At 38.9% G+C, this 27,969-nt stretch overlaps 1 protein-coding gene across 3 annotated transcripts; it reads right to left on the bottom strand.

Annotated features, from left to right (window-relative positions):
- Positions 1-66: 66 nt before the first annotated feature.
- nup98 (nucleoporin 98 and 96 precursor) lies at positions 67-27,893 on the bottom strand. 3 transcript variants are annotated; one of them, XM_041232665.1, is made up of 34 exons: positions 27,704-27,893; positions 25,271-25,374; positions 24,533-24,619; positions 23,606-23,653; positions 23,096-23,275; positions 22,845-22,987; positions 22,522-22,629; positions 22,061-22,241; positions 21,489-21,655; positions 19,984-20,124; positions 17,546-17,678; positions 16,983-17,075; positions 16,247-16,390; positions 15,888-16,021; positions 15,477-15,664; positions 15,089-15,205; positions 14,394-14,671; positions 14,117-14,230; positions 13,680-13,818; positions 13,149-13,326; positions 12,247-12,420; positions 9,369-9,578; positions 8,747-8,894; positions 8,134-8,566; positions 7,480-7,709; positions 6,389-6,658; positions 6,030-6,187; positions 5,721-5,861; positions 5,425-5,576; positions 4,455-4,676; positions 3,853-4,094; positions 3,399-3,553; positions 3,086-3,197; positions 67-2,290 (listed from the first exon to the last, which is right to left on the bottom strand). In XM_041232665.1, exons 2-34 carry the CDS (start codon positions 25,344-25,346, stop codon positions 2,094-2,096), a joined length of 5,493 nt encoding a protein of 1,830 aa, XP_041088599.1. In that variant the 5' UTR covers positions 25,347-25,374; positions 27,704-27,893; the 3' UTR covers positions 67-2,093. The 3 variants fall into 3 exon arrangements, with proteins under 3 accessions (XP_041088599.1, XP_041088601.1, XP_041088600.1); XM_041232667.1 differs by lacking the exon at positions 19,984-20,124; XM_041232666.1 differs by lacking the exon at positions 23,606-23,653.
- Positions 27,894-27,969: the final 76 nt, after the last annotated feature.

The following is a 27,969-nucleotide window of genomic DNA, read 5'->3' as shown; positions in this document are numbered from 1 at the left end:
TACGTTGAAGTTTTTCAATGTTTATTCTAAATTAAAAATACCAAAAAAATCATTAAGCATTAACAATTTTTGAAAAGACAAAATAGAATCCATCATTTATTCATTTCATTCTTTAAATAAAAACAGATACAGCCATGCATACATATGCTGCCAAAGCCCTTGGGGCGACAGCAACAGATCCTCTTCCTAGAAGGCACAGACACTAGAGGGTGCTATTCCTCCAGCTGCAGAAAGGGTCCACATTAAATACATTATGTACAATAGGAAGTACCAAGCCATACCTTTCAATGAGTCAACATTTAAATCTGGGATCAAAACAATACGTTTATAAATGCAAGAGTCTTCTTCAATATAAACAAACTAAACTGGGATTTCACTCTTCTGACTACTTAAAATACTCATACAAAAGCTGAATGTTTTGTTTATTAATTTTATTTCGTTTTTTTTTTTTTTTTTTTTTTAAGTTGGCATGGGACAAAGACCTTGCAAATCCAGGAGGTATGTATTCCATTACTGATAAGCCAAGATGGACCTCTTGACTAGCTGGATCAATTCAGTAACTTCTTGAAAAACATCAATATTAACATACACCCTGGAAAACATGACACACTACCTTCCTTTAACAAAACAATAAGTTAAAAAAATGCCTCTGCTACTTCTGTTCCAAGCTACATTTCAACAAAAGTAGGATTGTTGAATTTAAATACAATGCTTTCTCTAATCTTACCACAATAACTGGATTACAGAATGCAGACCTTAATTCTTTTTTTCTTTTTTTTAAGTTGTTGTGTTTAAGTGCCAACTATGTGACCTGTAGCAGTTACAGAAGCTCACAGTACATATGCATTTGTATAAGACAGTTTGCAAGGACATTACAAAAGCCTTCGGCACAATTGTTTTTCTCTTAACCTCAGACTACAATTAAAATAAAATACAGCTGGAAGCTCATACTGTGCATATCTCCAGTATGCAGTTCAGGGGTACTGTTGCAATTAAAATAATGAATTTCTTTGGTACTCAGGAATCTATCAATATTTGCTTTATTTTGATATTCTTTAAAACAATTTTAGAAATATCCAAAATTAACCTTAACCACCTAAATGTTTTGTCAACATGCAATTTAAGTCTACAATACTTAAGGAAACTTAGAGCTGGAGCAAGTTTTCTCACCAGGATTTATTTATGGCAATGGCTATGAAACAATGTATGTAGGCATTCAAATTAAGTGCAATAACCTATTCCAGAGATTATTGTATCCACACTTGAACTTTTTAAGCATTTTCCTATGTGAACAAAAAAATGTAATACATTCTATGTAGTATAAAGATTAAAAGGTTACCCCACAAAAATGACAAATAAATTGTCCATTCAAATCCATGTTGTGTGTTTGTTCAGATTACACCAAATCCCCTTTCTCCCCCACTTCTTGTCCTGCTTTCCAAAGTGCTGTGGGGCACACGTATTCTGCTCCACAGACTTTGACTGACCAACAGATCACTCCAACAACCCTAGAATATGGTACTTGGGCATAATGAGGTACAAAAATGTCACAGTCGTGATCTATTATTTCATGAACCTAACAGCTGTCTGCCAGATGTTAGGGTTGGAGAGAACAGTTTTTTTTTTTTTTTTTTTTTTTTTTTTTTTAAAACATTAGAAATTTAGATATACCATTAAAGGTTTATTTAGGGGCTGAGATATACTGTGGTAAATTGTATTCACTCCAGTGAAAATAATTTGCAACTTCTATGATATTTTCTTGTGTGCCAAAAACTCACTCATGATGAATTTCCCTATAAAACAGGGCACATAGAGAAAGGACAAGAAACTGGTTAAGAATGAGCTACAGGAAAAACTAGTTTAATTATTAAACATACAAACTTAGCCTTCGAGCTAATTTATCCCCTTTATCCCCACCCTTCAACACAGGAATGCATTACTGTTTCTGAAGCACTGGGATAACCAGTTAAAGCAATGCACCCAACTTTCTCTGCTTCAAAAGAATGGCGAGTTTCTCGGATTGGGGTTTCTCAGGCTGCCTGTCTGTCCTCCCCACTCCAAAGTCTATCCTCCCTGTACTTGTAGCAGGCACCTCATTGGCTAACAATAAGTTCGCGAAGATAAGCCTGAGTGAGACCACGGAGTTCCTCCAAAGCATAGTCCTCTGGCATGGGCAAGTGGCCAATATGTGGTGCCAAGTGGCGGAGCGGGACACGTTGTAGGTCTGGAGCACCCTCCCATCCAAGACTCAGCACCACTCGGAGAATATTAGCCAACCGTTTAGCCATCTCTGTCCAAAACAAAACAAAAAAGAGAGAACAAAAAAACACAATTAGGTGGATGCACTGAAGGTCATGACGTTGAATACTTCAAACCCGCCACAACTACCAAGGGGCAGCAAATTCCTACATTTCAATTGGAGAATCCGTTTGCAAGATTGAAAATTAGGAAAGGAGGCTTGTTAGCAGGATTTAAAGCTGAATTACAGCTGATAGATGATTTAAAACAGGATTGCAAATTGTGGCGAAATGTAAAAAAATGCCTACACACAAAAACCCCAGAAGAATGAGCCCATGACCATATGGTTTTCACTATAGATGTCAAACAAAAGGTAGCTTATGTGTGCTGTCAAGTTACTATACGTAGACAGAAAAAAAAGCCCAAGCATTTTGCGAAGTAAGCAAAAACAACTTTACAGTAAATAAAAAGCAAAATTCCCCCCCACCCTCCCATCCCTCCAAAAAATAAAAAACTACAAATACCGTAAGCACCGAACAGAAGCCCTATATAGAACCACTATGTGTTTATTCTATTGCTTTTTTGTTAGCCTGTTTTACAGTACAACAGTTATATTGTTAAACTACATATACATCATTAATATATAGATTATGGCAATTTATACTGCTATAATTTTTTTTTATTACTTTTTTTGGACAAACCCAGTACATAATACTTTTACATAAAGGTAACACTTTTTTATTCACACATTTGTGTACTTGGTCTACCTGGTTTCTTGTTTGGGCTGCACATACATAGCCAACAGAATATGAACAAATACAAGTTAAGTTTGTGAACATTAATTTACCCGACTGGGCGAGCCTGTCCCTGGCTGTTGTACACTGAATGAGCTCTATCCTGCTGCATAGAGAGGTCACCTCGGTGTGTAGTCGCTCCAACTCATAGCCAGGACCCTCCAACTGCAAACACACAACACCATACAGCAGTAGCACCGAGAAATCCAATTATTTTAGTCAAAATGCTGCTGATCTGATGTTTGAGTGTGTTTATTTTAGTAAGTGCAAAGGACTGAGTTCACAAGGATATCAAAATGTAAGCCATTAGCAAAGGGAACACACCAACCATAAAACCAAGAGTTTCAAACAGAGAAATAGAAGTACCTTCTGTATACCATCCAATGTCTGAAGGACATGAATGTAATCAAGAAAGACCCTGCCAGAGATGTCCCAGTCTTGGATAACAGTGCAGCGATCTGGAGACGCGAGCCCCTCCAGGAACTCCAGCAGGTAGCCATGGTTCTCATTGATAATAGCATCTGAGGAAAGGGGGGGTGCCTGAAGTTAATAGTATTGCATTCAAATGTTGTACCAGTCAGCACCACTGCAAAAACCAATTTGTGATAACATGGAAAACAAAATATTCCACCCTATTATTCTACAATGGTAGCAAAGAATTGACATTTGCTTGTCTATTTTTGAAGGGGGATGATTACTTGCGCAGTAAACAAGGGTCCGACGGGCTTGTAACGCTGAATACGTTATTGTACTATTTATACCAGGGATGACTGGCACCATTCAGACAGAAGATCCCACCACAAAGAAAAGGCACCCTTACCCGAGGCAAGGTACTGGGTGACCAGTTTGTGGCACTGGTTCCAATGTCCAGCCTTGAAAAGATGCAGCGCCTCTTTGTGTTTGTCTCCCTCCTGGCATGCACGCGTGGCCTTGGCCTCGTGTATCCACTGCACTGGTAGACAGAGATTTTCAGTAAGGAAGCGCTCCTTTTCAGCGGAGTCCCGTGTCTCCACTAAGGAGCAGTGCAAGCGCAGCATCTCCCTTACTGCTCTCTCACGCTGCCTGGGAAAGAAAAGTTGAGCTGAAAGTTAACATTTGGCTTTCGTAGTCCAAAGAAAGATGGATACTAAAGCATTTAAAAGCCTAGACTTTTCATGAACCTATCAAAATATTCAGATAAGATGCCCATTCCTTGTTTCCATTCATTTTGAAGAATACATGTCAAGTGATGGGCATTTTAATCATTATTGTTTCTCTCAGATCTGTCTGGTGTGATCAAACATGTATGTCAGGAGACCAAGACAAGAACTTTTTCATCTCACATTTTTCAGAAACTAATACAAACCATCTACCTGGTGGAGCCATCCACATAAATTAAAGCTACTACAGGCTATTACTCTGCAAATGTACCAAAATACTCACTGTGCATCAGAGATATGTAGTAGTACAAAGATGGACATTTCCCAAAGCCCAGTACTCTCTAACTGGGCAGCATAACTGGTGTGCAGCAAGCCCTGTTGCTGCTCAGACAGGTGTGAGTAGTTCAATGCCTGCAGCACATTCCACAGGTGCCAGCTTAGCATATAATCCAGCCTGTCAAACGTCACAGTGGAGGGGTCAAGCAACTGTTGGAGATCATAGTGTCTGCAACAGGAAAATAAGGCACGGACACATTATCATCATGCTTGGATCTCTGTTCAAGATTCAGACAAGTACTTGAATATTTGTTCATTTGCAAAACATTATATGTAACAATGTAATACAGTACAAAAATATCCCAGAAGACAGGCATGCCTAACTTTACCCTTGTAAATTAACTATAAAACAAAAAATATATATAAATCTTGTGTGCATTGCAGGTAAAAATAAAGTCTATAAAACACATTAATTTTTTTAATATATAAATAATCCCTGTCATGGTCCTGTTGTCGTAATAAACAAAGTGGCCACAGATACATTGTCATAAAATAGACATAACTTGAATAAACACTTCAAAAATAAATGTGGAAAAAAGGGGGCATTGTGCACTGAAAAACACAATATTTATTTACGGTTTTATTTGCCTTTTATTATATTCCACATAAACTAGAACTGCATCATTAAAAGAAAAAACAAAACCTTGATCACTACACAAGTCATTTATTTTGCAAGCTGGAGTGCCATACCTGATCTACTCACCCTGTATTCTGACAGCTCACAAGCTAATATTTTACTGCTATTTAATGTGTTACTATGCAGTCATAACATGTCACTAATGCTGCAATCAAATTAAACATTTTCTATTTTCATAATCTAATCAAAGCTACAAATCAAACTTATTTGACAAATGTGAATCAATTGGTGAAGCTTATGGCAAATCAGAGTTCATAATCCCCTGCAAGCCCCTGGTCACCTGTCACTGTACAGCTTCAGCAGGTGAAAGCAGATATCATAAAGCGGCCTCTTCGATTCTTCTGTCTCTTCAGACTCCTCCAGTCCAAGATGAGAATCATCCAGGTAAGGGGGCAGTGGCGAACAGGCATACTTTTGACACTCTGAAGAGCCCTTGAAAGGGAAGGGTTAAAGTGTGTTCGCCAATTATCAAATCAACCAGTTTGCTTTCTTTTAAATTAAAACATCCATTAAGAACCAATCATTTTGATAATTTAACTTAAAATGCAACCCCAGGAGGAAAAAATTGTCTTTTACCTGAAAAGCTTCTTCATACTTGCACAGAGCATCTGCAACAGAGGCAGTGGGTGGCAACATATACCAGAGGTGAATGGCAACACAGCGCTTCCAGTCCAGCTGTGAGCAGACATTGATATAACTTTCTGAAGACTGCCATACCTGTGGTTAAAGTAAATATATTTAGTCCAATAAGACAGTGAATTTTGGAGTGGAAGGGAAATTAGCATTTAAACAAGTAGGACCAGCATGCTAAATTCACAGCTGTAACCTGGGGAACAGGACGATAACTAGACAGTGCAATAGAGACTCCCTCATTTCAGTACTTACTGGTATCCCAGCCAGAAGAGCATAGATGCGCAGCCTTTCCTCCTGGATGAAGGAGTCAGTCTGCAGCCTGTTCCAGTCTACCAACTGCATGGAGAGCAGCTCCCTGATGTGCTGGCTGCCAGATGCCTGAGATAGCAGCAGAGAGAGCCGGTGCTCACCTGGGAAGAGAGACAGGGAATGGGCATTTAACAGCACATTCAGTTACAACAGGTCATTTTAAGAGCAACAACGGTCGATTCGTGATAACACCTCTTAGAATTCTTATTAAATTTTTTTTTTAAATTTCTCACGTGCCTCTTCTGTGCTTTCCTGTCCGCTACAAAAAGACACACAATGGTACCAGCCCTTCCCTTTCTTACCCGATTGCTGCGCCAGTCTACAGGCCTCACTTATGCGGTTTCCAGTCAGATAACTGAAAATGGCCTCCACATGGCTCTTGTGTTGGGACAGTGCAACCTCCTCCTCTATCCTGCGGGCAGCGCTCCGAGACAGCCAGAAAGAAAAGGCCCTCCTGCGCTGCAGCCTCTGTCGATACTCACTCTGCATCTCAGAGTCAGGGTCCAGTTCTCCCAGGCTTCCCCACAAAGCCTCACAGAGTGTCCAGACTAGCTGCCAATGCCTCACCGTGCCTGACGATTGCAGAAATACACTTCAGAAGAAAGCCTATTACTCATATGGACAGTTTAAGCCACATCCTTGTTTTTTTATTACGTTAATGCTTCAGGGGGTAACAAGTTTTAGTGTTGCTGTAACCAAGAAGAGCTGGCAGTTTCTATGGGCTGACAGGAAACATGCTAGATTATCTTACATATTTTTGTTCATGACTAAATGGGATATAATTGTGTTTTGAAATGTATACTAAAACAAAGTAATACATACTGTGCAATTATCTGGTATTCCTGTCAATAATTAAAAGTTAAATGGATTATTTATATATAAGATAGAGACAGGATAGATAAAATAAAAAGGTGCTGATTTTGCAAAACCAAATTCCAACCTAGCAATGTATAAAACAAGTCCATGCCAGAAAAACACAAGATTTAATTTCCGACCTAAAAGGAACAATTAGGTTTGGCTTGCCCAGAGTGGTACTTTTGTATATATTAGAATAGCACCATCTGGAGGACACTGTCTGGTAGTGCAAGAATAAAAAAAGCCTATTCACATTTATTTCAAGCCAAATAGTATAATTTATAATCTTCTCTAGCTGTTAGAAGTATGCATGTTATGAGATAGTACAGGGTGGATATATCATGACAGCAAGTGGAACCAGGTATCATCACAGAACACTGCATTTTGGTAGATAGAGTTGCCACATAATACCAAATTGCAGTGCTCTGCAACCAATTCCCTTTCACCACCATTGATATTGAGCTGCCTAACTGACTTCAAAACCACACAGTATGAAGCCCCCCCCACCCCACCCTCGTATTCTCAAAGGAATATTTACCATCAACTGAATCTGGCTCCTTGGTCACCTCACTGATCCATTCAGCATAGTCGTGAAGTGCATCTACTCCCTGGGCCGGCTGGATCAAGGGGCAGGGTTCATCTGTGATTATGGTGCTGTGTTTCAACTCTATTGCCAGGGGCCTGCGGTAGAGACTGAGATCCTCCTCCACATCCCTTTCCGACACACTTATTTTCTCCATGTTCACTTTAAACGGGTATTCAGAAATCCTAAAACACAGGGGTCAAGAGTGGCACTGTTTGTCTAGTCATTACAGCAAAATTGGGAGCTAGCAGATCCCTCCTACCTAACCAGAATGCATAACTTCTTTAGTGCCACTGCTTTGCAAAATGTTTAATTACCTACATGTCAATATTTTGAATTTTCCGTAACTTGGTTATGTGCTGCAATGAAGTATGTCACGGTTTGACTTCAGATAAGGCACATTGTGGCTTAAGTTAAAATTGTCCTCATGCAGAAACTTGCTTCATGTACAACTGGTTTCAGCACTGATCTTGGACTACCTTACCTAAAGTAAGATTAGATAGTCCAAGTTTAGTACCAAATCACAGTCAGAGAAACCAGATGATGCTTCAAAAGAACATTTATTTAATCTAGCTTCCCAGGCCCAAGATGCTTGCATTGGTCACTTACTGTTTGAACGTGGATGGTTTAGGCAGGAAGCCATATCCCATAGCTTCTGTTTGATGATCCTGTGGCAAACTCTTTGCTTGACTAATCTGTTCCCCACAGTGAGCCAGTGTCCAGTTGGGGCCCCAACCAACCCGAAATGAGCGACCCATGAAGAGCGCCATGTCCATCAGGAGCTTGCCTTTGCCAAGGGTCACAGAGCGGTCCAGGGGCACCAGGCCCGGCTGACGACGGGTCCCCACTGTTCGGAGAGGCACCTCGGGAGCAGGTGTTGGCATAAAGAAGGATGGTGCCAGCGTGGGCCAGAGGGAGAGACGGGATGGCTCGGGCACTGATGGTATGTGCAGTCTCTGGGGGGTCAACCCAGAGGAAGCTTCCTGGGGTTTAGAAAAAAGCGAAGAACCACTGCTAAATCTTGACTGGAGTAACCCTCCCACTGCAACATAAAAAAAATACACAAGACATTTAAAGCAAATACAATTAAGTGCACGTGTTGACATGGAATACTGGGTGTAATGCTACAAAAAGTTGTAGTGGTACACTGTGGTAGAGTTTAAAATTATGTGCTGCCCTTTGTAGATGCAATCCTGCTTATAGCTTTGGGTGAAGAGTTTACCTGAGGGCCTTCCCTGAGAACCAGTGAGGAGAATCCGCGGTGATCCCATCTCCTGAGACTCATCCATCCTGTGTGAAAACTTTCCAAACCTCTGATCCTGGAACATGTCACACTCGTCATCCTCCACAAACAGGGAAGCCTTCATTATCTGCAGGGGGAAAGCAGACATGAACCATTTCTGCTCTGTGGCAGGCGATCGCTTTTCGAACATGACAGGAATGTTACTGCAGAAGACAAATTATTTATGGCCATTATAAGCAGTTACAGTAAAGAACACATTGCAAGAAGCTAAACAAATCCCATATCTGGTTTCAGATACAACAGTTTCAGAAAATTGCCAACTAGTCTTCCAGAATCAGCCTGTCAATGCTTGCACTTTTTTTTTTTTTTTTTTTTTTTTTTTTTTTTTTTTTTTTTTCCCCCCACATTTAGTATCTGGTCATGCTTTGCCGAAATGCACTGTGAAGCCTACATCTGTTAATTAAAATCAGGTCAGAAGTTGTATTCTATGTTGAACTTGTTCCCTTGGGCTCAGGTACAGCTAAAGTATTTAGTTATTAGCGCTTTTACTATTAAGACAGACTACTTTGTAATTTTTTTTAATGGGCAAGTCGAAAAATACCTGCAGTGTGTGTGGGTTTATGCCTAGTGAGGATGCAATGTGACTAGATGCAGACACTGGCTCTTGCTCTGTGGGACTCTCTCCATCCTGTCTTTCCTCATCGTAGTCATCGTCCTCAAACATGCGGTCAGGTGGCGGCTCCTGAGTGATATCAGCCATGTCACTGTCCAGCTCCGTCACTCTCCCCAGCTGCTCCAACGTCCCAGGGCTCTGCACACACACACAGCAAAATTAAGACATTCCTATCTGTGAACAATTGAACACACTTTTTCAACTCCCCTCTTTAAAACACTGGCTTTGTGGTCTCATCAGCAAGTTACACACCATTTTACCAAAACTGAAAAGATTAAAACACTTTATCCAAGTCATTTACAGTTCATAATCTATTGTGTTTGGCAAATCTCCCATGTCTTCAGATTATCCACCCTCTCCTGTTCAGTTAGAGTATTCTTCCTTGTAATACACAAGATTTAGGCCACTAATTAAATATAAAAACACAAGTTTGTGTGTTTTGTGGTGTGATGAATAGCTCCACCGTTGTGCAATTGTCTTCTGTTCAACTGATCTAAATGGTGGCTGCAGTTGAAATACGACCCTTCCTGGAGTTTGTTTTTGTTTGGTCCTGGGCATTTCAATATCATAAGGGAGCGTTTCCCCAGAAAACCTGTTAAAACAGGTCTGAAGGTTATAAATCAGAACAATGATCAATATTTACTGTATTACTTACAACAGATACTCCAAGCCACCAACTTAAACCACAGTTTCAATCCAACGATATATTCGACCATAAGAGAATCACTTAACCAACAGTTATCAATCATGCAGCCCAAATGTTTGAAAACAATGTGGAAAATAAATGGTTTGTCAGCATTTGAGCCACAGTGTACAGGTATGGCCAAAAGTTTTGCATCACCTAGAACTTTAGGATTGAGACATAATGAAACAAATAATATGAACATAATTTAGAACTTATGTATCATGTAAATTAAAATAAACTACAAAATGATATCACAAGTCTACCAGAAGTCATAACAGTAGTACAGTGTTTCACGTTAGATTTTGGAATGTCACTAATTTTACAGTTTTTCATTCAGTATATTGAAAACTATAAAGCGGTATGTAATTCAACACATTAATGTAAAATTATTTCAGCAGGTTTTATTAAACTATGAAGCCAAATTAGTTCATTCTATGGGGTGCTGCAAAACCTTTGGCTATAGCTGTACACTCAAGTGTCAGTCATTCAAAGAAAAGAATCTCCAGCTCTAACATTAAAATAAGACAAAAAGGATAGCACATTACTTTATTATTCATTTTATTTGGTATTTCACTTACAATGCAACCAAAAACAAAACTACATAATCTCTTCATACATATATACAAGGATTTTAAAAGTAAGTTCTAGAACAGTAAAACAAAAATAATTCTGTGCAAAAGACACACTTTCATATGTTTATTTAGTATAATAATAATAGAAATTGGGAAAAGTATGTAGCTGACAGCACTTTAGTATATTTAGTGAGCAACCTCATTAAACTTTGCCTTTAAAATCGGCGGGTTGGTAAGTGCACATGATATTCAAAAATGTACTTGTAGAAATGCCAACAATTTCTCATTTTGCTTTTTAGTTAATTACTAATTAAAAGCAAACTTAAAACATTCAAGTTTCAAGCCTTGATCCAGTACTGAACATCTTATTTATGTTTTCTATAATGTTATACGATCAAGGTTGTTGGGTTTTTTATATATAAAAACAGGGCCAATTACATAAATAATGCCAAAGGTATTAATATTTACATGAAAGAAAAAAATGTGTTACATTTTGGATCAGTTCACTAACAGTTACAAAAGGCATCCAAATGTGCGAAATGTGCAAAATTCTACAAAAAGTTGTCCCACTGAAGTACATCAATGCCAATCCTGAAGTCAGAACCTCTTTAGAATATCATGTCTTGTTTGACCATGTAGACTAATAATGGTTCCAGGAGGCTAAAATCAGCAGGTCACTCAAACACGACAACCAAACGGTGGACTGACCGTGCCATCAGCAGAGAGCAAGATGCTGAGAAAACTGTAATGGAAAGCAAGACAGGATGTGCTTTGAACACAGCCAACTTGGGGTTAGACTTTAGTTACACAATTTGACAGAGAGAGAATGAGATTTGCCAATATATCTGCCAAGCAGGGACTTTCTGCTGCTGCAGAGGACCCCCTTATCTTTAACCTGGTATCATATAAACTAAATGCTTAAAAATCATCTACTGTGACTAGTTTTCCCATCTCATTGATGGTCTGGATTCTTTGATAACTAGCAAACAATTGGAAGTCTTTTAAAGACTTCCAAAGCAGCTATAGCGATCAGTAATCCTGTTGTTTACTAGATCAATAAAGAGGCAGCAGTCTTTGCAGCTCAGCCAATATTCTTGGCCCAACTAGATCCATTTCCATCTTGGTATAAAACAAAACCCAGCAAACATGACAGAAAACAGCTTCTAGCAACATTATTACATATTTGTCCGTTTTTATTAACATCACAACGACTTAACTAGAAGACTTATTCTTTCGGTGTAACATATTAAGGCTTCCCAGATTCAACTTAGTAAAAGTCTTAAATTTAGAGTGATACACAAATACAAAATTATGTAAAAAGCTGCTAGGTTGCCACTGCCTCTTACTTGCTCTATTCAGAAGACCTTCTTCAGACATCAAAACCACACTGATTTTGTAAAACAGATTAAATACCTTTCGTTTAACATTTCTTACATGGAAAATGTCAACCTCACTGCACAATGTCAAGCAAATTCCTTCCATTCCCTCCCCAGCAAACCACTAATACATTCTGCAGTATAGCAGGTATTCAATAAATGCTACCACCTACCGGTGGTAGTGGGGTGAGTTTGCCATTTAGCGCCATCTGCTGGGCTGGTGGTGGAGGCTGCTGTCCTGGGAGAAGGACTGCGGCTGTCTTGAGCTTCTTGGCATCCGTTCTGGATGGGGGAACCTCGTCTTCCTCATCAGAATCCTGTAGTCCATATTTGGAGAAATGGGCTACCTGTGATGGGGTGAAAACAAAATTACCATAAAAGGGTACACTGAAACTGAATGGATGACTATGTATCAAGTTAAGCCACCATCATTATTGCATCAGTACAGCACGCTGCAGTGTAATGCTCTATACAAATTGCCATCCCATGTCTGTGGGTCTTCTCAGTCATGCAAACTGGTCACAGCACATTTCCGTGTGTGTCGAGGCTCCCGGTAGGAAGCACAATCTGGTTTATAAACTACTTGTTGCAAATCTTAGTTATGTTGACACTATATAAATATGCTCTTCGATGTAAGCGCTTCTTTATTTCATACCACTTCTGTAAAAACGTATACACATTCACTGATGGGTGGATTTAAGTTCACTAAACATGTCACATGCTATTAATTTACCACTGTTTTGCTAAATTCACTTCTGGCATCTGCCAATTATTGATATGGAAGATCAGACCCACAAAATCACAAATCGATGCATCCCTATCAAAAACGCTCCCAATCAGTATTCAACGTTGTTATTAAGACTACCCCTTCCAGACACCACCAGTGTTTTCAAAGTTTATTTAAAACCATATGAAACTGTTCCTGTGGGAATGATTACAGATATTGAGCATATGATCAGTGCAATTTATAGTCCTCTGTCTTGCACGTAAGGATAACACACAAAGACTAGGTCGGAAGTATAAGAGAATGATGAGAGGCATTTTGGCAATCTAGAAATGCAAGGGTTTTTTTTACCTCGAAAACCCAAGAACCGGTTTCAGGCCTATACTCAAGGAAGCGAGCACCCTGCTTGCGTGAAGCATTCTCCAGTCGTCCCTCGTAGTTCATTTCTGTCAGTCGCTCCAGACTCTTAATCTGGGTGCATGTCGTCTTATCATTTGGCCAGACTCCATCCAGGGTCACCTCTGCTCGTCTGTGAGCAAAGAAAAAATAAATGACTACAAATACTAAAGCCAAAAGTGCAGAAACACAATGTCCTATACATTTGGTATGAACCCCAAAAGATCAACGTTTTACATTACTTTGGTATTTTTTTGTTGCATCCGTGTTAAATAGAGTATTATGCCACAAAAAAGTTCCAAATATTATGGGTAATGCTAACAAGATTTGTTCTTCGATCTTTTCACAAAGCGCTTTTTGTTCTGTAAAGGGCAATTTTATGGCATTCAAAATGAAGTCCACGTGAACAACAGCATTTAAGATTTGCTTTCAGTCTGACCATGATATGTAAAATAACTGGTTTCCAGTCTAACCACTGGTACTGACCGGTTTAACTCCTCACCCACAGGGGGCTTTGTCTGATCGTCAGGGTAAACAATAACCTCCTTTCTGCGGAAGTGAACAATCTCGTCTAGGTTCAGGTTTGTCAAGTTCACCTCTCCAGGGTAGTAAATGGACCCATACCCTGTGGATTGAACAAGATGTATAAAAATCTGAACTTGACCTGTGGTTTAATAAAACACAAAAATAACACCTGCTTTGGTTTCATCTAAACGCCATCAGTTAAATCTAGGTAACAGAAATAATACAAGTCCATTATTTCTTCGCAGATCAACCAAAGTTAATTTCTTTACACTGGGCTGTATAAAAAGAGGTATACGACATTGCAAAATAGAGTACAGAGTATAAAGTGAATGCAGTTGTATGAAGGTTTCTTAGACTACCCCTTTATCTCTTAACTCCACCCCAGATTAGATGCTTACCTTTCCGGCCAATAGTGAAATTCTCCACAATGCACTCTCCATTCTCATTTGTCATCTTGGCCAATTCATCCATGGATGGGATGGTGTAATAACCCACTCGAGCCAGAACAATCCCTACGAAAACATTAATATAAATTGCAAAAAACCGTCATGCCCTGCAATGGTTTAGAGGCACAACACAATCCATTACCTGAGCCACACCACACAACAAACCTCAAAACCACACTGCCACTTTCTGCAACGAGTGACCAGTGTGCACAGTTCAATCTAAACTCACCAGCGGGGTGTGGGGGCTGCTGGTTGTCCAGCTCTTCCTCCCTCTCCTCCTGAAGGGAATCCTCCCCTAGGGAAACCTCTTCACTGCTAGCCTCCAGACCATTTCGTAAGACATTGCGCACATTGAGCTCTGCAATGGTATCATGCATGGAGACAGTCTGCTTGCCCTCTGGAGTGTGTGGAATGGGCTTAGCAATGGGGTTGGTGTAGAACTTGGTCACCTCTGGGTCTTCCTCATCCCTCTCATTTTCCTGGTGCCGGGAGTCTTCTTCAATGCTCCTGGTGAAAGACAAGTCAGTCAGCACTTACTATTGATAATACAGAACAGTTTGAGCAATATATTATGGGGTTATAGGATACAGAACGTCTGTGTATGTGGGGAATATCAGCACGAGTAGAAGTTTGAGCTGCGAGTGCAGATATAATCCATGAATAGATGCTTGCAGTCCTACAACTTATATACAGTTTTATTATTAATATACAAGTAAAAAACTGAGCGAAATTTGTTTTCCAATCATTACAAACTATTTAGTCCACTGTCAATTTAAAGAGAGAAAAGGCTGATGGAGAATACCGTTAAGTGGCCAAGGTACTCAGCAGATTGTCATATCACTGATGTACTGAGCTTCGCAGTTCTGATAACCAAAGTACTTGGGTTAATAACAGAAATGGACGCAACAGGTCCCCATGCCTTACCTCTGGCCATTTTCTGGATAATCAGATGGAGAAGCAAGGTCATCAGCCTCCCTGCTCATCTCAGAATACAGGCTGCTGCCATTAAGGTTTTTAAGCACCAACTTCTTGATGCTTTTCCTGTAAAGACAATTGAGCTTCAAAAAAACAACCCATCTTTCTAGATGCAAATCGATTTTGTATCACCTTTTATGATATTTTTAATGTCTGAAGTTTGTTCACAGGGGAGTAAAAAGCTATAAAATGGCAATTAAACTGCAGGAATTCCATAAACGACATACTGAAACAATCCTAACGCAAGCGAGAAAACAAATCTATAAAAAGCTCCATTAAAACTAGTATAAAGCAGTTCAAGAAGACGCAACGGAGGTGCCCCATGATTACACTGCACCTGGGCATGAAAGAGCCACTGGCAAGAGAGGGCTCGTCATCATCCAGTCCATCAAACAGCTGAGATTTGGAAGATCCAGAGGACGTCAGGGCTTTGGGGCGGACTCGTGTGGCAGGTCGTGGTGTCAGCTTGTAATGTGTGGGGGTCGTTAAGGCTTTCTGGGCAGCTGGATTTGTTGGCTTCAGGCGCTAAAAATAAAAAAAAGTATATTAAAAATGTTTTGCATCAGGCAACAGGGAGGGTTTTGACCAGTCAACAACCTCTGGGAATACAGAAAACAGATTTTGGGAAAAAAGACCTGTTCTGATAAAAACTGTAAAATCGCCAATAAAGCCATATAGAGATTTTTATTTTTATTTTGGTGCACATTTAATTCAACCCGAAATCATACCAGAGATACAAAATCCTTACCTCTTCTTTCTTCTTAGGGTCTGACATGGGATTTCTGAACAGAGGGGAGTCTCCAAAGGGAGAGTATGCCAGAGCATTTATCTGCTGCTGCAACACAGCCTGCTGTGCAGCGGTGGCATTGGGGTCTGTCAGCACTGTAAACAAAGATATTCAACTGGATTAACATAGTACATACTAAAATCCTACTTTGAAATCTTTCACTTCTAAATAGCATTCATTTTAAAAATAAATTGTTCTAGATACTACTCAGTAATAAGGCATGCAACCGTTTTGTTTTTAAAAGGTCCTGTATAACTAAGTGTGTTGATCAGAGCTTGACTGTCAAGAGTGGTTGCAGCTCATTAGGAATCAATATTTACCAACTGGTTGTTGAGGTGCTCCAAAGGCCAGGTTACTTGCAGCTGCATTAAATCCAGGAGTCCCAAAGGACCCTACTCCCCCCAGGGTGGAGCCCAACTTTGGCTGGTTATTTCCAAACAGTGATGTATGTCCAGCACCAACAGCTATAACACAAAACAATTGGTATTGAATACTAGAAACACCAATATTAACCACTCCACTGCCAATGATTGTTCCACATATGTCATACCAGAATAACACAAAGACAGAATTTTCTACTCTCCTTTAAAATGTAATTACATCCCTTGAATTAACCTTTATTGTAGTACTTAATTTTAGAAACCTGATGCTGAACATACCAGCAAGCTTCTGCGACAGATCGGAGTTGCTCAAAGCAGTTCACAATGCCCATTAAGCAATTCCGGGAACATAGGAAACAGCATAGCAAGGCCCAATACATTTTACAGGTATTGTAATAACTTATAAATGGACGTGATACTGGCTGCCAAAATACTCTCTTACTAGCCACTTTCATTAATCTACTTTATTTATAATAATTTACACTCTTGTAACTAAACACAGCCCTAAATAATGGCACTACTGTGATCACTGCCTATCACTAAATTTAAAAAAGATTTAACAGTTTTGAAAAATAATAGAATACCAGAAAATGTAAATGAACCTGAAACCTGTAAATAAACTCTAGGGTTTTTTGTTAGCCCATTTTTTTTCTAACTATTGTGTGCTTCAACATACTTCCTCCGAAGGCAGTCCCCAGTCCAGTACCCAGTACACCTGTACCAGCCTTGTTCCCAAACAGACTGCTGCCTGCTGTATTTGCACCAAACCCTTCAAAAAAGAGATGAAACAACCCAATCAGATACATGTTTTGGTTCAAACCAGCTAGTATAACACACTGAGGCGGACAAGGGGACAGACCCACTAGCAGTACTGAAATCACCGTTCTGCTGGGTGTGAGGCAGAGTGGAAGAGAAAGGTGAAAGGCACGACTGTACTTTGAAAACTAATTATAAGGAGGCAACATTAGTAAGACAAACACTGCTGCTATACTTGACTAAACTAACTATTTCTCCATACTGTCCAACACCAGAGACAAGAGCTAGCCTACCCACTATACGATCATTAGGTAAAACCTCTGTCCTTATGATGCATACCCAACCCAGATTAAAAAAATAAAATAAAAAAGGCACATTACCTTAAAAATCACACATAACGGACATTTTACTAGATTGAGGCACTACCTTAAAATAGGAAATAAGGTCGCTCCAATAAGTCAAATATGAAGTTTCCACACATACCAAAACTGGAGGCGTTGGTGTTGGTTCCCAGAGTTAGGGCTGGCTTGTTCCCAAAGAGTCCAGTACCTGTACCAAAAGATGATGCACTGGTGGTAGTGGTGCCAAATCCAGCCGTTTTGTTACCAAAGAGGCTCTGTTGGGAAAAAAATAAGACTCAAGTCATTAACAGGGTGCTGGTGTACACATACAGGAGTTGAAACACCACATATAGCACTCAATATAGTGCAAGGCCGCCTTCAATGCAAGGTGTAGGTCCAATGATTTTCCAGGATAACAGAATTTAGACAAGATTGTTCAAACTGTGGGTTTAAATTAAATCCAAGATTGTCTTGTAAATATGAAATGTCAATTGAAGTTCTACTTCTTGCATCAAATTTAAACTTGAACTACCCGATTAATTTTTTTAGACAAATAATGCCACAGTCCATCAGTAGAAATGCCTCAAGGCAATTATCTGTTTTGTTTTTGCCTTCAAGCATATTAAAAAACAACCAGAAAATAAAACTGCAAAACAGAACCCAGTAGTAGTGACCATCAGCTAGTATTAAAATGTCCAGTCAATTATAGTGAAGGTCTTAGATTAGAATTAGACTGAACCAATGTTAATATAGTCAGCGTTTTTTTATTTTACTCAGTCTAGTCGACAACTATGGACTTTGTCGAGTCTTTGACGACTTCATGTAGTCATTCTCTTAATCTAGCCAACTAAAGCAGATTTGATCTCGTTGTGCTACATCATTCGGAAACTTGAGTGCGAGGGGTGCTCAGCCTCTCACCCAATATTCAGCCAATCAGTGAACTCGTTAAATATTTTTTAAACCAATTACCATTTCTGGTCTCCCTTGGTGCACTACTTTGTGGGTCACACAGCCAGTCTCTCAAAATGTGTTATTCATTTATTAACTGCCAATGCACGCAGGGTGCAGAGCTTGCCTGCTGTGTGTGTATTAGTTAATCATATAATCATACCAATACCCCCCCCTCACTCTGTTCACTTTGTGTGTATTAAAAATTATTCTGCATCTTTGTCCTTTAGTTAATTTCATCAATCATGCTTAGCATTTTGGCAGGTAGTCAGTCATGTGACAATTTTTGTCCACTCTTATCACTGATGAAAATAAACCCCTTGCCAAAGAATATTTTCAATAATTTTGTTAACGAAATGAACACTGGAGTGAACTGTGCAACAATATTATTAAATGCAAACAAATGTTTTCTTTTTTTATGCCTGCTTACAAATGCGCACACATTAAAATCACAGGTACATAAGATGTAGGATTATTCGCACAATTTAAAAATAATAACACACTCTAAACACAGTCACTGCTATATTTGTATTTCTTCCCATTAACACATGTTCTTCACATATTGGAAAGATTATTTAGAAAAAAGCTACAGGAAGCCCCATGAGCCAGAAGAGGCTTCTCCATTGAGCACAACATTTGCCTGCAAGGGCTTGTTCCAAGGTAGTACCTACATTTAGGACATGCTAAAGTAAATTTTGCAAGTTTTGTATTATTTCTTGTTGAACAAAAAACACATAATGAAGTCATTTTTGATCAACTGTATTCATGGCAGCATTCTGAGTTCTTTGCAATCTGTCGACATGACATCAAAAAATCATTTAATACTCAAGAGTGCAGAAAATCATTGACCTTAAATGTATGTATATGAACCATTCTATGGTGGCTTACTCAGATTCCTTTTGGAAAGTTGAGGTAAAAATCCATTTCACCAGACTGGCCAAGAGTCATCACTAAACTGTTTTATCTGCCGTCTTGCCCATTTGAAACTGACTTCTGTTTCAATTATTTATTTAGGTATAACCCATGCACACTGGTTTTGAAGGAAGATCTGGAACAACTCCCTTACAGACTAAGCTTTTTGCCCTTTCAAACAATATCAAAGTTACATGATCTAATGAAACACCACTTGTCCAAGGCGGTGTGGAGGAGGGGGGCAGGGGTGGATGTTGGCAAAGTGAGCAAGCTACAACTGAAGCCCAGAACCTCTTATGCTGCTTTTACTCTGTTTTTAAACAAACCAAAAGAACAATGTTTTCACAATCAAAGCTCGCACTGAAAACAAACCACACACGGTAAAACCAGGTTTGGGTCTAGTCCTAGATTTGGAATAGCAACCTATTGCAAATCACAAAAAAAAAAAAAAAAAAAAAAAAAAAAAACACCAAAGAGGGGGACTGTGGGCTCATTTAATAGTGCATTGAGCATGGATATGAGAGCAGCATTATTCTTCTACTATAAGTAGGCAGCACAGTGTTGAGCTGTAGACTTTTGAATCCCAGCTCAGCTCAATCAATGACCAATAATAATGAATCACTTTCTCCCCACCTCCCTCCCCCAGTTAGGTTGTTCTGGACGAAAGAGTTTGGTGTTTTAGCACCCGTTCTAATAGGCTGTCTAGAGCCTAAGACAGACCTGCGAGGGAGCGTTGCCAAAACCAACATTGGGTTGCCCAAAGAGCCCCGTGCCGGTCCCGAATGCGGTCGCAGTGCTGGTATTGGTCGAGCTCCCAAACAGCCCTCCAGACTGAGAGGCCGGCGTGGTTCCAAACAAACCCTTCAAAGCAAAAAGAACACAAGGGTAGGACCCATCACGACATTCACTAGCATTCATTTCCAATTCAGATTTTGCACGACAACTCTGCCATCACTGCAGTGAGTATTGAAACGAGGAAGATGATACCAGGGGTTTTGAAACATTAAGTAACACCATCAAAATTATGCACATTAATGAGGCAAGGTTATGAAATGCGACATGTTTAAATACCAGGAATGCAATGGTTATGATTTTTCCCCCAAAACAAAATAGGCATTTTCATAAAAGTCCAAAACACAACGATACCGGTAAGAGATCCAACCAAAACGACCTGGATACCGATTTTTTTTTTTCGTTTTCAGGAGCTCATTGTGCACTTTGCTGCATGTAAACCATCATATATACGGTTCATATTAACATCTATTTTAATATAGTAACAAAAAACAAAGTTATGCCAGGGCTTACCCGATTGAATCAGACAGCCCTAGATATAAATGCAGCTTCATAAATAGTCTGGGTATTCTGATGTCCAGAACCGTTTTCTTTTCAAGGTACTTAGAAGGTTTGTTGGTAAGAGATGCTGGTGCTAGTACCAACCTCTGAAGCGGAAAAACAAATGAAAGATGTTGGACATTGGCATCCTCATCTAGAACCAACCGGATAGTAATTTGAGGAATACCGTGTTTATTACCCAGTTCCAAAATTAATATGCACCGGATCAAAATTAACTGTTTATTTTTATTATAGCTGAATTTATTATACCTTACATTCACTGTGCATTCATTTAAAGGAGTTTACTTTTTCCAATTACTTTGTTACACATATCCAATCAGCATTCTAAAACTAGAAAATTGTGTATGTTTTTCTGGGGGGCTGGAGGTGGGTTCCCCGAGTACAGTTTTATTTTTTGCCGCGATAAACCTAGGTGACATTTGTTTGCTGTGATTGCACTGGGTTTCCTCATCAGAAACTATTTTAAAACGCTGCCAAACATCTGATCAAGACGCTCTTCAGCAGATATGCTAATTAAACAAATTTATTTCGAAAACCATGAGCTACCGATCTACTCCGACATGATTTGCCACTTCCAAACGACCACAGAAACATTGGGGGCTTTAAACTTTCATTTCGGTTTTAGTGAAAAACAGCCAAAAAAAAAAAAAAACCCACACAACTAACTGACCATACTTACTCTGCTCATCAAAAATACATTTCTAACTATAAAAGCACAGAAGTAACAGGCTATGTAGAAATAACTTACACTCATGTGCTACTTGTTAATGCTGATTGTCACCAAATAGGTTAGGGTATTGTGAACTTCTGTATACAACCCCCTACACACACATTATACAGGAAGGGGGCCTGGAATCAGCTTAGTTCCTTACCATACTGCTGGGGTTGGCCTGGCCCATGGTGTTGGTGTTGCCAAAGGAAAATCCTGTGTTTGGAGTGGTTGTAGCCTGGCTAAAGGACTTGTTGAAAAGGCTGGTTCCTGGTGCAGCCTGCTGCGGACCAAACAGGCTACCAGTGCTGGTTCCAAACCCACCTGTACCTGAAGCATTAAAAGTAAAAATAAAAGCTTGTGTTAAACACTACAACTCAATTAGCAGGTCACCAGTGATAAACCAGTCAAGTAACAAGTTCAATAGTATCTAAAACCAACAGGACACACTTCAACTCTAAGTGACTGTTGAGGTCATTAACACGTTACCACAGGGTTATTTGGTAGAAGACCAATCTACGTCTGCTATAGAATACATTTAATGTACCAATATATAAAGTTCAAAGTAAAACGGACATTTCAACCAACTAGATTTACTGTATTTCAGAACAGCAAATGACTGTTACATGGTAACAGTCAATTTATGTCACTTGGCAATTCATGTACAATACATACAAAGGTTTGTGGGATTACTTTGACCAACAGTTTCTATTTAAACTAAACAACTGTACTTACTGGCACCAAAGCCTGTTTTGTTCTGGCCAAAAGAGAAGCCATTGTTGGTGGTAGATGCCCCAAATAGTCCAGTGGCAGCACTTGATGTGGCTGTGGGGGTACCAAACAGCACACCAGTTCCCCCTGCCATCGGGTTCTGAGGACCCTTCCTTCCAGCCTGGTAATCCTCCAGACGCAGCTCCTGCGAGTCACAGTGTCAGTTAGCAGCCCTTCACAAAGTACTTGCTATGCAAAAGCATTAACTGGCAAGTAGGTAGCAAATTATATTTGACTTGGGACCTCAAGTACTAATCCTACCAAAATCTTACTACCCTTCTTACAACACTGTGTGCAGATATTGTACTGTATTGTATTATGGGGACATAGAATGTCAGGAGTTGCCCCTTGCTGAAGCTGAGAATTTAAAAAAAAAAAGACTTTCAAAGTTATTGATTTACAATAAAAAGGTCTTCATGACTGACCTCCAGGGATTTGTTTTCATACTCCTTCATGGCAGTGATGCATTGATGTTTGGTGTTTATGCTTGTGGTGACTCCTCCCTTAACCATAGTGTCATTTCCACTGGGTGCCTGCAGACAAACACATCCACAAAAGGATTACACATAATTATTGTTCTAGAACAGCAAGATATATACATAGCTAAACCAGCAACTTCCCAATAGCAACCAGACCTTCAGGCACAATTTTAAACCAGTTAAAAAGGGGAATATAGTACAGACACATTACTGTGTTAAAATACTGGAGACTGTCCCTGTAAAAGCAAAGGAAAAATGAAGCTTCTTACATTGAACTTTAAAGTAGTTCCAGTTGTCTGTGTAGCACCAAATCCTGTGGCCCCAAAAAGAGACGTAGAAGTCCCTCCGAAGGGGTTTGAGTTTGTGCTGGTTGTACCAAACAAACCACCACTGCTGGTGCTGGTGCCAAATGCTGTAAAATAGAGAAAACAAAGTAAGTATCAAATTACTCCAACAGTTTTTACTGTGCTGCAGTATTGCCCAATGACACTGGAACGTCTAAATAAAAATAAACACTCACTCCCGAAACCGGTGGGCTTGCTCTGGCTGAACGCATTGCTCTGCTGCGAGAAGAGGCCTCCCCCTGTGTTGGTGCTGCCAAAAAGACTGGTGGTGGTGCCACCTGGAGTTCCAAATCCAAACCCTGTGCTGGTGGAGGACGTTACAGGCTGGCTGAAGGTACCTGAACCAAAGAGACCACCTGGAAACAACACATTGAGAGCAAGAGTTGAGTTCCAGAAATTACTTGGGAGGACCCATTGATCCCAGAAAGCTTTCAATTTCCTGAAGCTTTCACTGCAGAGAGAGACTACCAAAATGTTTCCAAACAAGCAAACACCCATTAAAATACTATTTATATATAAAAAAAAATACACCTGCATCCTGAAGGTTCATCTCTACTTACGACATTATCCAACTTTGACTTAAAACAGAGCTGCATGATCACACCACCAATGGATCACATCCACATTGTTTTTCCTCTTTTGAGATCACAGGGGATTGCATACATTTATTTAAAAGCCATGCTTACCTCCTCTACCAGCAGAAATGTAGATTTGTTGAGGGTTTGCTGTCACCACTTTTGAGAAAGTAAAGTACAGTGTGATTAGAAACATACTTCTGGATCTGAACCACACATTGAATATGGTCGTCATTTCACATGTAAAAGATGAACTCGATAGGCTCACCTTTTAAAATACCAATTTTACTTAAGATACAAACGAATCAGATTTTGAAGTTTGCAGCATGATCATGCAGCTCGAACCTTCATGCCTTGGCTAAACTAAAACCAACTTCATTTAGTCACTTAATGTACTTTGATACACTTAAATTTATATACAGTTTTTTTTTTAAACCACCTATTTAAAGACCTTCATCTAAAAGACAGTAGCATATTGTCATTATTATTTTGTGAAATTGTTTTGTCTTGTGCCTGTTTTGAGCTAGTTTTTTCTAACACAATAGATATTTATATGAAGAACAATATATTCAGTTTCAATGAAACTTGTATTTTTTTTTTTTGAGTGCATCATCATGTTCTTTAAACTTACAGATTTGCATTTATAGTCATGTGGCATAGAAGGTATTTTACCAACTCAGTTAAATAAAATTAAAATGTAATACGTTTTGGTCGTCATTGTTCCAAGGGTGTCCTTAGACAGATTCAAGACACTGACTTTTTATTTTTATTACACATGGAGGTACCCAAGAAACAGAAAAATAAAAAAAATGCTCTTTCCGTAGGTCGAAACACGTTCCAGCAAAAAGGTTTAAATACCATCTATTTAACATACATCCACCTATCAAATACAATGCTGACTAACCTATTAACTAATTGTCTCCTACAAAGTCACCCTCAATGATTTGGGGCTGCTTCTGTTTAACACAAAATGTGAACCGTCTTTAACCAAGGACCGACTTATTTTGTACATTCAGAAGTTAAACAAAGGTTCCAAACCTGGTTTATTCCCGAAGACTCCAGCCGCAGTAGTGCTAGAGCCAAATGCTGAAGTTCCAAACCCACCAGTAGCTCCAAATCCAGTATCTGTGAAAGGATGCAAAAATGCTTAAGAATTGCTTCTGTATTGAGAACAACAAAGTCAACAAAAACTAGAAAGGTGTGCTAAAAATATGGTGCGAGGTTAAAACAAGGGTGACCATAAAATAGTTCATTTTTATTAGACCATACCAATATTTAAAGGTAATTAAAGGTTTTAGCTGCTCAAATGGTCTCATGTGTGCAACTTCAAAGCCATAAAAGGCTTACTGTTTCTTATAAGAACGGCACAAGAAACAATTTTAAAACTTTTGAAGCTGCAGATGCAGCTTAAATTACAGATGTGTGGTGTGCAATGTGATATTGTTTAAAAACTATAGGAACAGCTAAATACTCTTACACAAGTATTCTACCACCCATGTACTCTTCAGCTACATGGTAGCTGGTTAAAGGTTACGTTTACATTTGTATGTGTATGTGAACCTGTTTTGGTGTTACATAGCTAGCACGTTTGCTTTTACAACTTGATCCATCACCACCTAGCAGTGACTTAACATTAAAGGGAACACACTTTCCCAGATTCTGTGTTGCCTCAACCTGCAACTGCACTCAAATCTCTACTCCAATGGCACTTAAGGTAGTTATGTTTGTGGATTGCAAAATATGGTCTGGAATCTTTTATCAACTATGCTGACTTACTCTGTCCAAAATTAGATGCAGTCCCAAATCCCCCGGTTCCTCCCCCAAAAGAAGTTCCAAACGATTTGTTAAACATCTTCTCTGGCTATCAGGACTGCATACGTCTAGAGAAAAGGGGGGGAGAAAACAATTTAAATGGACAGTCATGCAAGTTGTTTTTTTTTTTTTTTTTTTTTTTTAAAGAATAAGCAAGTCCTTTTCTGGGAGAAATGTAAACACAAATTAAACCATTCTAGCCAAATATAGCCAATACCATGGCATGTTAACAAGAACACATAGAACATTATACAATTTTCCCTTACAGGTATGACAGTCGCTATTCCTGGAACTTGGTATTACAGATAAACACAAAAATGGCTACACAAAACTGCACCTTAAGCAACCGAATGATGTTACTGTAATAATAGACTCAGCAAAACATAGGCTCCCTAGTCATGTGTTATGTTTAAAGATGTTTAACATTGAGAACTGGATAGACACAATTTTTACAGAGTAAAAAGTAAATGCAATTCAATCACGCAATTATTAACTGCATGACTCACCTTGCACACCAGTCTTACTTTCTTAAACTTACACTAAAAAAAGTTGTGTAGAGCTTACACAATGCAGTACACAACTTTTTTTTTTCCTAATCTGTTTCTCTTGGTTTGATTTCAGACTCCCACTACTTTCATAAATGCTGAGTTTTACAAAAGCTGTTTTGCATCAAACTGCAATGTTATGCAAGTGTGAAATGCTACCCAACCAGTTGAGTTTTCAATTTTAAAATTAGCGTTTTATTTAGAGCAGATACCACAAATGGCCTCCAAAATCATAACATATCCAGTGCAGACAAAGCTTTGCAAATAAAACTGTCACACAGTTCACTTTTATTGTACCATTATCAAACCTGACTTATGAATGTGGTATGAAGCCAAGTGTTTTGTCTATCATCCAGTCAAACAAGTGGAATTGAATGGTAGGTAAATAAAAGGGGCTTTAGATGTCCAGAATGACATTTAGATTTGACGACATACATTACAATTTTAAATTCACAGCAATTTAGTTTTAAAACTGTTCCATAGAAGTTTCACACATTACCTGACTTAGCAAAGCAAATTATTTAATATGGGCCAACAATTCTTTTACCAATACGAATGCATTCAACATCGGGAAAACGTATCACTGACAGCAGAATATGTACAGTTATTTATACATGTTTACTTGTACAGAGGAATAAAGTTTGGAACCAAACTACACTTTCCTTGTGGGTTAAAACGTAACAACATTTTCCAAGACATGTATTTTCTGTTTTGAATATGGCATGGCATGGTACTGTCATTAGGGAGGTCAAACAACATTTTGATTTCAACAAACTAAATTCAAGAATAGATTACGACATTTAGTTTTTACTTAAACAAGCAAAATCTGAATGTCCCAAAAATGGTTTAAATCATAAAAAAAAAGGCTTTAACGCGTAGTAGAAACTGAATCACTGTATGTTGTTGTCATGTCATATGTCAGACTATCATGTGAAGTAAACGTTACTGCACAGACCTACCAAACCCAGAATACAATGTTATGTACTGGAAAACGAACAGGAAACGGTTTTAGACACTGTACTAAGCAGACCCTGTGTCAAGAAGTCAGAATGCGTGCGCCCAGCATTGCAGAAATTGTCTTGCAAATACCCTGTTGCTGGTGTTGTCGGACAATATCGGAAACGTAAAAGACGTCACCTTGAAAATAATATCACAATTGCTTTGAGGCGGCTGTTTGAAGTCTTTATACATTATACAAGATACTCTGTAGAATTGGATTTTTTTTTTTTTTTTTTTTTTTTTTTTTTTACGGCTGTCTGGAAAGAGGCGCCAGAAAGTGTATATGCGGCCTAGCGGGATTAGGCTTGACCACCCAAAACATCCCAAACAACCCCACGTACACACAATAGAAAATAGTCACATAACATACTTAGAAAATACTTCAAAATACTCAAAACATATTTCAGCCTGGTAACTTTGACCGTGTCACGCTGGAATAAACCGGTTAAAACCAGTTCGGATTCGAGTCAACAGAATACGCGAGCGAAAGCAGGATACTTTTACACTGCCATTTGAACAAACATTGTTATTTTTAACTTCTCATTACTTTAAAATATATACATATATAATTTTAAATTTAAAATAAAAGTAAACGGTTTAGGTAAAATGCTTCCCGTGCAGTAAACCGCCTACATCATGCTCGAAATACCTATTTTACTAGTAATAACTAGTCAGACATACATAACGTCTATATTGTAAACAACGCCTTAGAAATTAGCACATTTTTTTTTCTACCTGCTCGACAAACTGCTAACAATTTATAGTTCCAAATTTAATTTTAAATTATCGTTAACGTTGCTTAATCAAGGCTTTGTTTTTACATTAATTTTGAATTCGTTCATAATCAACCTACCGGTTCAACGTAGTAAAACAAAAAAACAAAAAAAAATCAAATATCTTCTTCATGCGATGTTCAGCAAGAAAATATATTCCTTATGAGTTCAATCTCCCAGTATCGATAGCTATATTTTTCAATTACAAAATATCTCTCTCTTGCTGCTTATCGAGGGAGGAAAGTGCGTAATCTAACTAAACGAGGCCAGGGAGGCGTGAATGAACAGCGTCTCACGCAACAATGCAACCCGTCCAACGAGGAAAAGAGATTGGCTAAATTCGCTG

This window comes from Polyodon spathula, chromosome 30 (assembly GCF_017654505.1).
Source record: "Polyodon spathula isolate WHYD16114869_AA chromosome 30, ASM1765450v1, whole genome shotgun sequence".
NCBI classification, from domain to species: domain Eukaryota; kingdom Metazoa; phylum Chordata; class Actinopteri; order Acipenseriformes; family Polyodontidae; genus Polyodon; species Polyodon spathula.
The sequence above is the reverse complement of the archived record's forward strand: the minus strand, read 5'-3'. Positions and strand labels throughout refer to the sequence as shown.

Coding starts and splice junctions, on each gene's coding strand:
- nup98 (XM_041232665.1), bottom strand. CDS start 25,346: ATGTTTAACAAATCGTTTGGAACTTCTTTTGGGGGAGGAACCGGGGGA. Junction 15,206..15,476: donor AGTGGCTCTTTCATGCCCAG/GTGCAGTGTAAT, acceptor TTGTCTTTACAG/GAAAAGCATCAAGAAGTTGG. Junction 8,567..8,746: donor TTCTCAGGGAAGGCCCTCAG/GTAAACTCTTCA, acceptor TTTATGTTGCAG/TGGGAGGGTTACTCCAGTCA.